At 38.5% G+C, this 14,803-nt stretch overlaps 1 protein-coding gene across 1 annotated transcript in view; it reads right to left on the reverse strand.

The window, feature by feature from the left end:
• Positions 1-5,976: 5,976 nt before the first annotated feature.
• Positions 5,977-14,803, reverse strand: part of UBE2N (ubiquitin conjugating enzyme E2 N) — a 36,323-nt gene continuing 27,496 nt past the window's right edge. The window contains exons 2-4 of the mRNA XM_023257300.2: positions 7,724-7,970; positions 7,390-7,530; positions 5,977-6,706 (exon numbers count right to left, since the gene is read on the reverse strand). Coding sequence (XP_023113068.1) covers positions 6,666-6,706; positions 7,390-7,530; positions 7,724-7,970 — 429 coding nt within the window. The 3' untranslated portion in view covers positions 5,977-6,665. The remainder of the gene's footprint in view (positions 6,707-7,389; positions 7,531-7,723; positions 7,971-14,803) is intronic.

The following is a 14,803-nucleotide window of genomic DNA, read 5'->3' on the forward strand; positions in this document are numbered from 1 at the left end:
CCCCCCCTCCCAGTACTTAGCAACATTTTATGTGGAGCTATTAAAAAAAAAAAAAAAAAAAAACTGGTTGAAAATGATCTCCCTGGTGCTACCTTCCCCCCTGACTTTTAATACCTTCCTGACTAGTGCCATTGGCTAAACAGCAGTAAGGTGAGAAGGCCCCTAAGGCCTGTCTCATTATTAGCATTGCATTATACAAAGACCCAAATTTATTCAAAGGCTCAATTGTCTTTTTGCCAGATGCCAGTCTTAATTTCTCTACTTTGCTATGATTCCAACTAATTATGAGCCCCAAAGCTACTCTTACCAGTATATGGAATACTAACTACCCCCTGGAGATACTTCCTGGTTATTAAAACACCAATGCCAGTATTGTAAACCTGGTGTTCTCAAAAATTTTCTTAATGTTTGAGAGAGGAGAGCAGGGAAAAGGGCAGAGAAGGGAGGAAGAGAATCCCAAGCAGAATCCAGAGACCATGACCTGAGCTGAAATCAAGAGTCAGGCACTTAACTGAGTCACCCAGGTGCCTGTTTTTCTCAATTTTTAATAAAACTCATTCCTTGAAAGAATTAAAATGAAGTTAAAAGAATACTTCAACCATTAATGTGTATCAAGAACCTTAAAAACATATCTCTTGATCAAATTATTACACTAGGAATCCAACTTCTGTCCAAGAATGTCGACAAAGATTTCTGTACCAAGATTAGGCAACTAAAGTGAGACATGGAAATAACATACTCATGCCTAAAGGGGCAGTGGTTAACTAATAAGTAATATGTCTATGTAATGAAATATTATGCAGACATAAATGACAATGCGGGTCAGGTAAGGATCTGTGCATGTAAATCAGTATAGCCTTCTGGAGAACAGCTGAGTAGTACCTATCAAAATTTTAAATGCATATGAACCTTTCACCCAACAGCTCCACTTCTGGGAATCTAGTCAACAGAAATAGACAAGATGCACAAAATATGATTAAAGATGCATATTGCAGACTTTGTAAAACTGACATCAATTTAAATGTGCAAATGGGGGGGGGGGGCTCCTAGGTGGTTCAGTTAAATGTCCAACTTCAGCTCAGGTCATGATCTCATGGTCTGAGTTCGAGCCCTATGTCGGACTCTGGGCTGACAAGCTCAGAGCTTGGAGCCTTCTTTGGATTCTTTCTTTCTCTCTCTCTCTCTCTCTCTCTCTCTCTCTCTCTCTCTCTCTCTCTCCCTCTCTCTCTATGCCCCTCCCCCACTCATTCTCCCTCTCCCTCAAAAATAACCATTAAAAAAATTTTAATGTGCAAATGGGATTAAATTAGGATCAACAGATACTATACGGATACCAAGGAAATACAATGCCACAGTGTAAACATTCAAGAACACATTTCAAAAAGCACAACTATGCAGCATTACCTGCTAAAGGTCACTGTTTTAAAAACCCAGATTTATTTAAAAACCAGTAGAATTTTAATTTTAAAATTAGCATTCCAAGAAATTTTAAATGTGAAAATGTTCAATAATCTTGCATGAAAAAACTAGGTTTGATAAATGCTCAATCTGTATATAAATTTTATCAAAATGTACATATTAACAGCAAAAGGGGAAAAAGAAACCTGTACCATCTTTGTTACTGGAACAACAGTAACGTATCACTTTTTAGAGGAGGAGGGGGTTGGAGAGACACAACATTTGGTTCTAATACAAGAGCAGTGAATAATCAGTCCCTGCCTAGTGTGAGGCAGGAGTAACTCGGCCTACAGGCCAAACCTAGCCCCCACCTATTTTGGTACAGCTTGCAAACTCGGTTTTTTTGTTGTTTCCCACAATTTCAGTAGTTGAAAATATTTTGTGACATGTGAAAATTAACGTTATATCACAGCATATAGCACGTCCAATCATTTAAAATGGTCTATGGATGCTTTCTCACAACAATAGCAGAGGTGAGTAATTTGGTTGGACAGACCTATGGCCATAAAGCCCCCAATATTTTCTTGTAGAAGGAAAAAACGGATTGTAAGACTCTGGTCCTTCTTCATTCCCTTGGTTACTCACAGTCCTAATGCTTTCCGCCAAAACAAGGAAAACAGCACCAAGTTCAAATCTAGTGCAACCAATCCACCATGTCTAAACTGCTTTTCTCAGGTCTTGAGTAGTCTACTCTTGAATTCAAGCCAGAATACTTTGTTTACTTATGGGGGTGGGGGTGGGGGCACAAAAAAGGGAAGGGGAAGAGAGAGAAAATCCCAAGCAGGCTCTGGGCTGTCCGTGCAGAGCCTGACGTGGGGCTCAATCTCAGAATCCGTGCAACAATGACCTGAACCAAAATCAAGAGTTGGACGTTTGATTGACTGAGCTCCCCAGGTGCCCCAATCATGGAACCATTTCATGGAATATGGCGGGTGAGAATGGATCAGAGTATGCAAAAAGGAAACCTGCTAGTTACTCTACATGGCAGGAAGATGAGGTGAGGTTATCAATCTTTTCTGATTTCTAAGACCTGTTTTACCCCATAGATACAAATGATTAGCAAGGGAGAAGTGTTAAAAGCTCCTTAATGAACACGATGAAATGAACTTTTAAATGAAAATGAGACTCAGTTGCTGCTCCGCTACAAGAGACAATAAGCAAGGTCTAAATATCCAAGCAATTAGTCTATTACAACCTATCAGACCCTTGAAACAATTACATCAAATCAGGAGAGGCTTGGCAGTGTAGCAAGTCTACGTTCAGACAACTGAAACACCACACCCAAAGGCACAGATGAAATAAGACCAGCTGAAGGAGGCCAAAGTTGTAACTGGGAAGGAAGACCTGAACTCTTCACCCTGAGCTCTACACTTAACAGGAAAACTGTAGCCCAACTTCTAGTTTTGCAGCCAGGGGAAATTTACCCAATTTGTAGTAAGCTGTAGCAAAGCTAACCCTTGGAACAAATCCTCCCAATTTCCAACATCAATGAGAAATGGAATTAACACATGGGAGTATGGCCAAAGTATCAAACAAAGTATCATCAGTCTGGGTGGAAGATTACAGGTTTTTATTCTTTATATTTTTTTCAAGTTATTACATTCAACAAGTTTTGCTTTTGTGATCATCAAATCATTTAAAAAATAACCCCCCGATATAATTCCTTAAACTAAGCAGCATGCTAAATAGCTAAATGTTATTACCCCCAGCCCAAAAATACATTATTCCAATGAAATATTACATTTTCCTTAAATAGGCTGATGAATTAGCTGCCCTATAATCTTGGCATTTCAATTGTTTTTTGGCCAGCTTTGCGAGATAAGGCTACTTTTCTAAACCTTTGCTGCTGCAACTAACAAAAATCGATATGGCTAGCATAGCCAAGAGATTCCTGAATCATCAAATAGAAAAATAATGCCAATTCCTAGGACACCAATAGTTCCATTTCGCTAAAATTGTTTATGATGTCTTGCAGAATACCAGATTTCCTCCCCTATTCTCCTTGAACAGTGCTAAACTATACAGCACCTGTAGCTATCCTGGCTTGTATTTAAGCTTATTTTAAATTACTTCTGTAGGGGGCAGGGCAGGGAATAAAATAAAATGCTTCTGCAATTTTGTATTGCAGTATGTTCTTGGTCTAGAGCAGGGTTTAAGTTCTATACACTTCAGATCTAAGATCTTATCAGGCAGGACCAAGAATCACTAGTGTGGAAACAACAAAGCAGTACAACAAAACAAAAAATCAAATAAAAAAACATAAAAGCTCTTATGAATGCCTCAGGATTTCAGAAAAGCTCCTCCTAACAGGCAGAACCGATTTTTAAGAAGCCACTTACATATTCAGATTCTTTTCTTCTCCCCCAGGACTTTGCACATGCTGTTCCTCCTGCCTGGAGGTGTTCATCTGGCTTGAATCCAGAAGAGCAGACCTTCCCCAGCACTTCCTTTCCCTTCTCCAGGCAAAGTTGGAACTGCTGTTTGTCCGTGCCCCTGCCCCATCAGAAGGTCCAAAAGGGAAAGCCCCATGCCTATCTCATTCACCTAATCATCCCCAAGTAGTACAGTGTTGGATGCATATTAAGCTTCTGTCAAATTAACGGTTTCCTTAAGCTTAGGAGTCACAAAATGAAAGGCTTACAAGGGAAGAGGAAGAAGACTACATGAAGGGGCAAGCGGGCTGGAAGGGGACTGGAGAGTCACTGGATGAGAAAAGAATGACAAGCTCTTTGTTAGGGCGGCTGCTGCTCAGCTCCTCCCAGACGGTGCTGTGCACAAAGGCTGGTCATGTCTGCAGTAGCCAGATGTTCAGAACTCTGGGTTTTCACGTGCATCTCCTGACTTTTAAAAACGTTAGCACTGAATTCAAAATATTTTAACCAAACACATTGTGTGGGCCAAGGAAAACAGGCCCAAAAGCCAGATGTAGGTGCCGGTTTTTGAAATCTACCCTGGCCTTCCCAAGCCTTTTTAATCCCAAGCAAGTTCAATCAACAAACTGTCTCCTTTCATCTCACTGCTTGAGTCTTATCAAAACAATGGGGACTCTTAGCAAAATTACAAAGGGAAAAACATGATGCCATGAAATCAGGAATTCATATGTTAGAAACAAAAACAGAATTATTCCATTTCAGTGCTTCTATAACTCTAATTCAGCAGACATCAGAGTCCTATTCTAGACATATTTTTATGGTACATGGCTTTAAATTTGGAATTTTATGACACACAAATCACTATGTGATACTAGCTATCATCACGAGCAGGGTCACCTGCATTAAAATAAAGCTGCTCTCTACTGAACTGCCTGAGTGTTTGGTTTCGGCCCCAGAATGAGATTCAGTTTCCTTAGTTGCAAGACACCCTCTGTACAAGCACAAGAATTGTGATAAATGATAACTGCTCCTAAGAGCTTTAAATTTACAACATTAAGGTTACGAACAATTTTATTCTGAATTAAACTAACATTTGTTTCCAAGCAATGCATTTTATTTGGAAGGATACCAGTTACCAGTCATCAAAACCTTTTGTTATGTTGAAAATGTAATTTTAATAGATAATTCTTCATCTTACATAGGAGCACAATAAAATACACCACATTCTGAAGAAACTCCAGAAGTTATGAGAATAAAGAGTAGGGGAAATTCAGATGGGCTACAATATCCATTACCTTAAATTGCAAGAGACAAAGGTTCCAACCCGCAGGTTAACATTTACATACTTAGGACTGGCTACACTGATGACTTAAAAATAACAAGGATCAGAAATTAGATATGGAAACGGGTGGGAAAGAACAGTTTTTCTGAGGGGAGGAACTCTGTCAATGCAGAAAAAATTACTTAATACCAAACAATAGCTCCCAGAGCAAATACTGAAGGATGAAAGTAAGAATCATGAACTGAGGATTTGATGCTCACAAAGGAAGAAACCTTTCGGATGACACTTATGCAAGCTGTTGCTTGAGATCTGCTCGTCAGGTCTACAAGGAAGACTCATAAATGCCTCAGCAAACCCCAAACGATTATCAGATTGGTGTTTCCTAACAGTATCATACACCAGTGGTTACACATGAAGTTTTCAGACAAAAACTAAGAAAAAGGTCATAACCGAAATGCCAGACAAACAAATGTGGCACATGTGAGTCCTACACAAAGCCAGTCACAACGGCTGCTTTGCTGTGACTCTCCTGTACAGTAATTTTCAAACATCATGGCAAGACACCAATGATCATCTAACTAATCAGACAACACAAACACATTTATTTCAAATTTCTAGGAGGTAAAAAAAATATCAGATACCAATGCTTTATGCATGCTCAGGGCCAGCTTATAAATACTCCATTCAGTGATATCTTAACACAAGTTTGTATTAGTGAAAAGAAACTGGCAAAATCCACCTCTTGTCATTCGACTTGTCAGATGGTGAAGACCAAAACAGAATGTTCCATCAGTTTTAATTTTTAAATACGATTGTCACATTGGGAAAATGAAACACAGTAAAATAAACTGTACAAAGGCAAAGTAGAATAACAAAAAATATTTTACTAAAACATAAGATTTACAGAAGTTTCCAGACAAGCCATACAAAATGGTCACAAGCTTTTTTTGAAGGAAGGATTCTACACTTGACAGCAAAGTCACAATGTTATTAGTGAGGGCTGTGATGTCTGTTTAATGTTCCCATTTTGGTTCAAACAATCAAGCTTGTCCATCTACAGCGTCTAAATAAAGTTAGACTTGGCTAGAGAGCATATTCTAAAGAACTGGTTAGCTGCTTTTACCCAATGCAATTAGATCACCATAAAAAGGGGGAAAGGAGCCCATAAAATTAAAACTACCTCTCACCCCCTCAAAAAAAATAATAAAGAGAAAACACCCACACCCCTGCAGCTAACCCTGACAACTACCTTCATTCACAGTGCTTTATACTTTAACCATCATTGGGGAAATGAATAAAAGCAGAGAGGGGCCACTGCTTTTAAACGTTTCACAACAATCCAGATGGTACTTCTAGCCTCTGCTCATGCTTTACAACAGTGAATCAGGACAAGACATAGATTTGCTAATGTGCATTTAATCACCAAAGGACTGAAGATGTCTGGGCTTTTATTCTGTAATGTTTCTAAGACTGTGTCCATTAAATGCAAACAAAAAAGGAAGAAGTCTTGGCAGAACAGGAGAAGTGATGCACACTTGATGATCAGATCGATTTTAAATATTATTCATGGCATATAGCCTAGTCCATGCTCTAGCTGTAGACAAAAACAAACATGCAATTATTATTTTACTTAGCTTCATGTTACTTTCCAAACTCTATAAAAATTAATTAGTATTAAGTTAAATTCATGCCATTTTTCTGTCATCTGGATCAGACAGAAAGCCTATATATGTCTAATTACAAAACACTACAATGGAATCCAGAAGTTCTACAGAATTCAACAGAATGAAAAGACTTGTCTCCTTTTGTCTCCTTCATTTCTAGATATATAATGCTCTCCACTAATTTTGTTAAAATCTGTAGCAGGAAGAAGCTCACTGATTTCAAACTCCCTAGCTCTAAAGTGACACACAGTTTTATGAATCAGATGAAATACAAAAGCAGCTCAAGGAGTTATAAAAAGCTTTCCGTTTTCTCTATGTACTGCTAGATCAATAGCACACACGGTATTTGATACACCAGGTATAGGTTATACAAGAGTTGAAGAGCTCCCCCAATTACAGGCTGTCTTTAATTTGGGGGTCATGAAGCAGGCCGGAAGTTGGAGCTTAAACATCCCTTAAGAGGTGCTCATATACTAGAAGCGGGATCTGACTTACTCCTCTCGATACGTATTTTTTTTCTTTTTGCTAAGACTCTAAAAGAAGTTTTTTAAAAGGTAGTGTGTATTTGTTTTAAAAAGTGGAAGTGGTGTGAAGGAGAATGGATATTAAATACCTGTTTCTATGGCTTGGGCTTCGTTGGTCTTCCACTGCTCCGCTACATCATTTGCTAATGGATCATCTGGATTGGGAGCACTTAACAATGCCTGGATCGATAGCAGAACTGTGCGGATCTGCAGTGCTGGGGACCACTTATCTACGAAGGCAACAGGCCCAGAATGATCAAGCATGAAACAACAGCCACAGAACTACTGCATTTCATTCCCACAGACCTTTGTGGTCTTTATATAATAGGCAAGATTACAATGTTCAGATTCTCAACATGGAATGCTTAAGAGAAAAAGGAGAAATCTTACTTAATAGCATATATTAATAAAGGTAACACTTACCTTTCAAAATATCTAAACATATTCTTCCCAACTTGTCTACATTAGGATGATAAATTTTGGTCATGAAACGTACTTTAGGGGCTGCCATCGGGTATTCTTCTGGAAGGAATAGTTCAAGTTTAAAAGTCCCTCCCTCAAAGGGGGAATCCTGGGGGCCAGCAATGACCACATGAAAATAACGGGCGTTGCTCTCATCTGGTTCTGCTTTAATGCCAGGAACTGGTTCCGCCAGCAAACGCTGGGTTTCCTACAATAGAAAGACAATGCATTCGTCAAACAAATGTCACTTTGCTGAACACCAAATTAAAAATTAAGAAGTTCACCTCTTGGAATTGGACTTAACAGAACCTCTCCAATCTCCTGATGGGTTTTTATTCATTTTATAAGACTATTTAAATCATCCCAATCAGCTGAATGCAAAAGCAAATGAATACTGATGACACATATACTCTGTAGCTACAAATATCTGAAAATATGTTGATAATAAAAATTAAGCTAATGAAACTGATTTTATATTAAGTTGAGAAGTGAGGAGAGGGGAGAGGGAGGAGAAAAAAGAAAATAACACTGGAATTATCACATAAGTAAAGGCAACTTGCTCTCTTTAAACTCCACTAAAACCAAGCTGTTTAAAAAGTAAAATTTGGGGTGCCTGGCTGGCTCAGTCAATGGAACAAGCAAACTCTTGATCTCGAGGTTGTAAGTTCAAGCCCCACACTGGGTGTGGCGATGACTCAAAAATAAAATCTTTTTAATACATAAATAAAAAGTAAAATTAGTGCTAAAAGTCACTAAAAATCTTTCCCCTGAAAAACAGAAGGGAATGTAGTAGGGACAAGTGCCTAGGCACCTCAACAGGGCTAGAGAAATATGTACAACCCTGACGACGAGCCCTTACACTGCTCCCCAACAATCAATCTTTAGTTCTCTTTTCCATCTTTCTCCCTCTCTCCTAAAGTACTTGAACGTTCTCTCTCTTCAAGCCTCCAGCATCTTCATTCTCACCCTCACTTTTGGCTGAGAACTCTGCTTTCTATTTCACAAAAAAAGACACCTCCTTAAGTTCCCACTGTAGCATTTGTATACCCACCTTCAACTGCGTGCCCACGTGTTCTGCCTGTCCTCTTGTCACTGTCGATAAAATGGCCATCACTCTTGGCTAAGACTAACCTCTCCTCTAAGGAAAGCACTAGATCTTATCTCCTTTTTGCCTATTCAAGGACATTGCTCTAGCATCTCTTTCCTCTCTTGAATCATCTTCCCTTCTTTATTGGATTTTTCCCAAACTGTACAAACCTGCTATAATTTCGCCCAATAAGAGGGGCAAATGACCTTGACCTCACTCTCCCCAGACCAGCTAATGCCCCACTGCTCAGCTGCTTGTTGAAAGTTATCTATGCTTGCTTGTCTCCAATTTCTCTCCTCCCCTCCTATCTTGAACACAACTCTCCAATCAGGGTCTAGCCACTAACCTGCTTGTTGAGGTCAGCGGTGATTCCCGCACAGTTAAATCAAATGGACAATGCTTAATCTTCATCTTACTTGACCTAAATGGAACATCTTTTCTAGCTGGTCTGCCCTCCTCCTTGTTCCTTGCTCCTCACCCAGCTGCCATTAGCCATGTTCTCCTGTCTTCCTATTAGTCTGGCAGCAACCTCCATGTTGGTTCTTATCTCCCCAACACTGAAGTGCCCCAGGGCCCTGTCTTAGGGCTTCTCTACTACACACTTCCATAGTGACCCCATGTAGTCCAATGAATCTAAATACTAAATACACTCCGTATGATGCTTTGCCAAATTCATATCCGGCACAGATCTCTCCCCTGGATCACAGTTCCTCCATCCATAAAGACCTGTTCAACAGCTCCTCTTGAATATCTGATAAGCACCAAACTTAGCATTCCCCACCCTCAACCTGCTCCTCCCTCAATGCCTTCTTTTTATCAGTTAACCATAAATCCATCCTTCCAACAGGATCAAACATTGTCCTTCATAACCCACCACATCTAACCTGATTGGCAGATTTTGTTGGCTTAAACATCAAAATATATCCATGACTGGACTACTTCTTACCACCCCACGGCCACACTTCTGATCCAAGCCACCATCAAGCTCTCACCTAGCATACTGCAATAGCCTAACTTTGTACTTCCTGCTTCTGACCGTGCTCCCCACTCCCTCCTGGGTCTGTATTTCACAGACTTTTCAAATTCCTTATAATGGCCCCCCAAGAAGAGGTTTTACGTGATCCCCTCACTCAGCCTACTCTTAACTCATCTTCAGCTATGTTTCCCCCAACCTGCTTCCACCCTGGCACTTTGTTTCACCCAGATTAGCTTCTTTGTAGCTCTCCAACCTGCCATACTCCTCCCTCAAACAGCTCTGCACTTGCTCTTTTCCCCCAAATTTCTATCTGGTTTGTCTCTCAGCTCTGAAGATCTTCATGCAAATGTGTTTTCTCAGTGAAGCCTCCATAACTGAAACTGCAAAACCCCATTCCACCCTAACCTCTACCCTCCCTCTATCCCTGTTCCCCTATTTTATCTCCACAGCACTACTAACATATTACATATCTAACTTATTTTGTTCAGACTGGAAGTGCCATAAAAGGAGATTTGTGCCTGTTTTATTTACTGCTATATCCTCAACATCTGGAACAGTGCCTGACACCACAGATGTTCAATAAATACTTGCTGAATTATGAATCTATTTGATGTCACAAAGAACAGGGAGATAAACTATCAGAATTTCATCTTTAACATTAAAGCAAGGTTATTCAAAGCAGGATGTGCACATCAACTATCAGAATTTCATCTTTAACATTAAAGCAGGGTTATTCAAAGCAGGATGTGCACATCAGAGGAGGAAAACAAAAGGATCCATTCAGGCATAGGAAGAAATAATCTAACTTCTATTTATAAACAACTTACAAACAGCCAAAAAATGTTAACATGCAATAACGGAAATGGACAATACTGAGTACAAGTTCATATATTAGTAATATATTTTCAACATTTTGAATAAGATTGTGCAATCAGAAGTTTCAGAACACTGCCATAGCAACAGTTTTAGATATAAAAAATGAGAATACTGTATTTATGCTGCCTTCACTTCAGAAAACCCATACACCTTAATACCATTTCACTCTAAGCCTACAGTGCACATACTAAAAAAGATTTACCTTTCATAATCATAAGATCCAGATAAAAAATTAAACCCTTTCCCAAATTGTGTTAATAAACTCATAGCCATTTAAAGTAATGCCTTAAACCAAAAACGCCCTAGTCTCTAATTAGAGACTAGGGCGTTTTGGGTTTGTTTTTTTGTTTTTTGCTTTGTTTTAATCATGGCAATGCAAGGGCAAATGGGAAGCTGAAATGCTGTAAACTAAGGTTCAAAGTAAAACATGTTTAGAGCATTAAAAACATCTCAAGATACAATAATGAAGCCTCCCACTGTAGGAAGTCCTCCAACATGGAATCAGAACAAGAGGCCAGTCTTCATTTTTTGCAAAAAAGTGAAGATACTAAGGATGAAGAGTGAGAGTAAATAATAGAATGAGAAAAAAAAACGGATGGTAAAATTCCCTGAATTCTGGCCTCTCCTCACCTCCCTCCTCCTTTCGTTTTGTCCCAGGTCTTCGTATTTTTAGAAACCCATTAAGAGAGAGATTGGTAAAAAAAAGAAAAGGCTGGGGTCCAAGAGCCCCAAACCCCACTCCCTGGTTACACAAAGTAGTAGCAGCTCTATTCAAGACTATAAAAAGCTCCCGAAGGGCCTCCAAGATCATATCCCAAAATAGCCTCAAAATCACTCTTAGAACACACTGTCAGAGACTGCATTCCTTCCTCATCTTCAGTTCCTCCGCAAAATCAGAGGCTTTCTAAAGAATGTACATGTAAACATATCACACGGCCTGGTCAATTACAAGACTTCATCAGGGCACAATCTAGAATAAGCTTTTAGGTGTGGAAGACTTTTTCAAATAGTTTTTATATGCTCTCAAGTTCTCATAGATTTTGATATAATGAACAGATGCATAATTATTTGACTGTATGGCACTGATTTCCCAAACCCACAGCATAAATTATAGGAGGAAAAACAAATAAAATCCAAACCAAATGGAACAAGTCTCACCCACAGAAGTTGGAGTCCATTGTTTTCCCCAAAAAAGGCAAAATTGGGTAAGAAATAAAATCCTTCATATTACTTACTATTCACACATGGTAAACTATAAAACACCTCCTATTTTATATTATTTTTTTGGTAGAAAGACAGTGAAGTACACTGTGATTTCTTCAAGTCTGTAAGTAATGGGTTCAAATTCCTACCACACTGCTTACTTAACTACGATTTCTAAGCAAATAATTTACACTGCTCTGAGCCTCAGCTGCCTTATCTATATAATTAAGATTACCTCTCATACAGAGTTGCTATGAAGATCAAAAAATATAATACTGCAGAAAGACTTAAACGAGATCCCATAAGGCGGCCATAGCCCTATACAACCAACTCAAAAAGAATGTTAAGAGCAAAGCACAATAACAAATCTTAAGATTTATTAAATAAGTTTGTTTCTAAAGAAAATAGAATAACCATTAGTTGCACTGTGACCTACTTGTTTAAAAGCAATCCTAGGACCCAATCCTAGGTAGCAACTGAGTTTAGGTCATACAGAACAAAAAGTACCCTAGACTATTTTGGGAATTAGTTACTAAAAAGTAGAAAAGGAAGTACATAAAAGTAGAGTATGAATTTAAGTGACAGTATGATTAAGTCTCAAGGAAACTCATTTTACAGAGGAAGTATAATAATTCATGCTGTAAATATTTTTTTCACCAATAAATACTTTAAGAAGGAATTAAGTAACATCAAATTGATCTGATCATCAATAGATCTACTGGGACTTGAAGAGCAAACCCCAGAATTATACACCACAGTAAACTGTAACACTTGACAGTCTGTCAACTAAATCCCACGAACTAGGTTTTTTTCCCCCCTTTAAAGTTCAGTAACGCTTGTGCTCACTATAGCAATGGAAGGTCTTATACTTAAGGCAATGATTGAATAATATACAGTAAAATTCTAGATAATAAACAGAGTTCTTAGAAAAAGAGTGGTAATGTGCATATGAGAAAAGTTAACTTTCTCTATACACTTCCAACATACATCTACAGCACTCAGGTTTTCCCCTATTTAGAATATTCTCTGAAACACAAAATGCAATGTATTACTCATAATGCCAATTGTAGACATTTTAGATCATCTCACCCAAGAACCATCTGACTATCCTGGACAATATTATCAATTTTGTTATCACAATTAGTCTTAGAAAAACTGACAGATGCCTCAGTGATACCTACTGTCTATTCCAACCTCTGTTAACTACATCTTTAAGGAATTCTAAAGTATTAACAAACAAGGGCTCCTTTTTTGGGATTACTGATAAAGCAAAAGCCAACTTATCATTATATACACAATTGTAAACTACTTAAGGGTATTTACAACATCACCCCCTACAAGTGGGCATTTAAAAAAACGTTACCAACATTTTTGAATGTCATGCCCCTAACATTTTATACATGAGCCAGGTGGTTTTTACTGACAATTTTAGTTAACACAATGAATTTTAGGAATGCAAACTATCTCCTTATAGTAGAATTGACTGTGTTTATTCTGGCGGGGATTATAAACAGAGCCAAAGTTGTGCTCAATTTCCCTACTACACTTCCCTACAAATCCTAAAGTCAGCTAGAGGTATGTACAGCATGAAAAGAATGGCCGATGAATATTTTCCCTACAGCAGTGCTGCCCAACAGAAATATGAGCTGCAAATATAATACTAAATTAAATTCTCCACTAGTCACTTTAAAAAGTAAAAAGAAACAGGTAAAATTAATATTGTAGTTAACAATATATCCAAATAGCATTATTTCAACACATAATCAACATAAAAATAATTGGGGCGCCTGGGTGGCTCAGTCGGTTAAGCGTGACTCTTGGTTTTGGCTCAGGTCACAATCTCATGGTTCATGGGTTTGACCCCCACATTGGGCTTTGCACTGAAGGTGCAGAGCCTGCCTGGGGTTCTGTCTCCATCTCTCTCTCTGCCCCTCCACCGTGCGCGCACTCTGGCTCTCTCTAAATAAATAAACTTTAAGATATATATATATAACTAATATTTTACAATCTTTTTCATACAATGTCTTCAAAATCCAGTAATTTAGATTTGTAATACATATCAATTCAAACTAGCCACAGTTCAACTGCTCAATAGTCACATGGGGCTACTGAACAGGAAACTGAAAACACAAGACAGTCCTGTTAGAATGATGTTACTTACAGGTTATTAAACTAATTTTATTTCATACAGTGAGTAAAATCTGGTAGAGAAAAGCATCACTTTTTCCCCTCCAAAAATTCTACACAAAAAGTAATGTCAGACCATTGGAATCACTAATAACAAGAATGTGGGTGTTAGTTTGTTACAGTCACAAGATTGTGCTTGAAAATAATGATTTGCAGCAATTTGGAAAAAACCCAGATGCATAAAAATTAATTCAAACAAGGTAACTGCATGAGGAAATTAAGGGTCAATCCCTGAGAAATAATTTTAATTTTTACAGTCCACACTACCCCCTAGTGGATGAAAGACCTCACTTACCTATTCCAACACCTTTTCCTTCACAAATGGCTCATAAATTATTTTACTGTAATTCACTAAGTTTTTAAAAAATGCTTATCCTAAAGTCAGATGAGAAGAAAGATTCTCAAGGCATACCCTCCACCTTCCTCTTTTTCTCCCTCTACTCCCACACACATCAACCTCACAATTTCCTTCTCTGAAAAGAAGGAAAAACTGGTAGAAGCTGTTTCGAAGGCTCTAGGTATCAAGGACTACATCTTAGAGTTCAGACCAAGGTACCCCTTTAATGAAAAGTTTTTTTTCCAGTTGGACTGGTAAGTAGCCGAAAGTGCAGTTAACCCGTGAACAACACAGGAGTTAGGGGCATCAGCCTCCAGCATGGTTGAAAATCCACATTTAATTTGTGACTCCCCCAAAACTTAACTACTAACAGCC

The sequence above is a fragment of the Felis catus genome, chromosome B4 (assembly GCF_018350175.1).
Source record: "Felis catus isolate Fca126 chromosome B4, F.catus_Fca126_mat1.0, whole genome shotgun sequence".
NCBI classification, from domain to species: Eukaryota; Metazoa; Chordata; class Mammalia; order Carnivora; family Felidae; genus Felis; species Felis catus.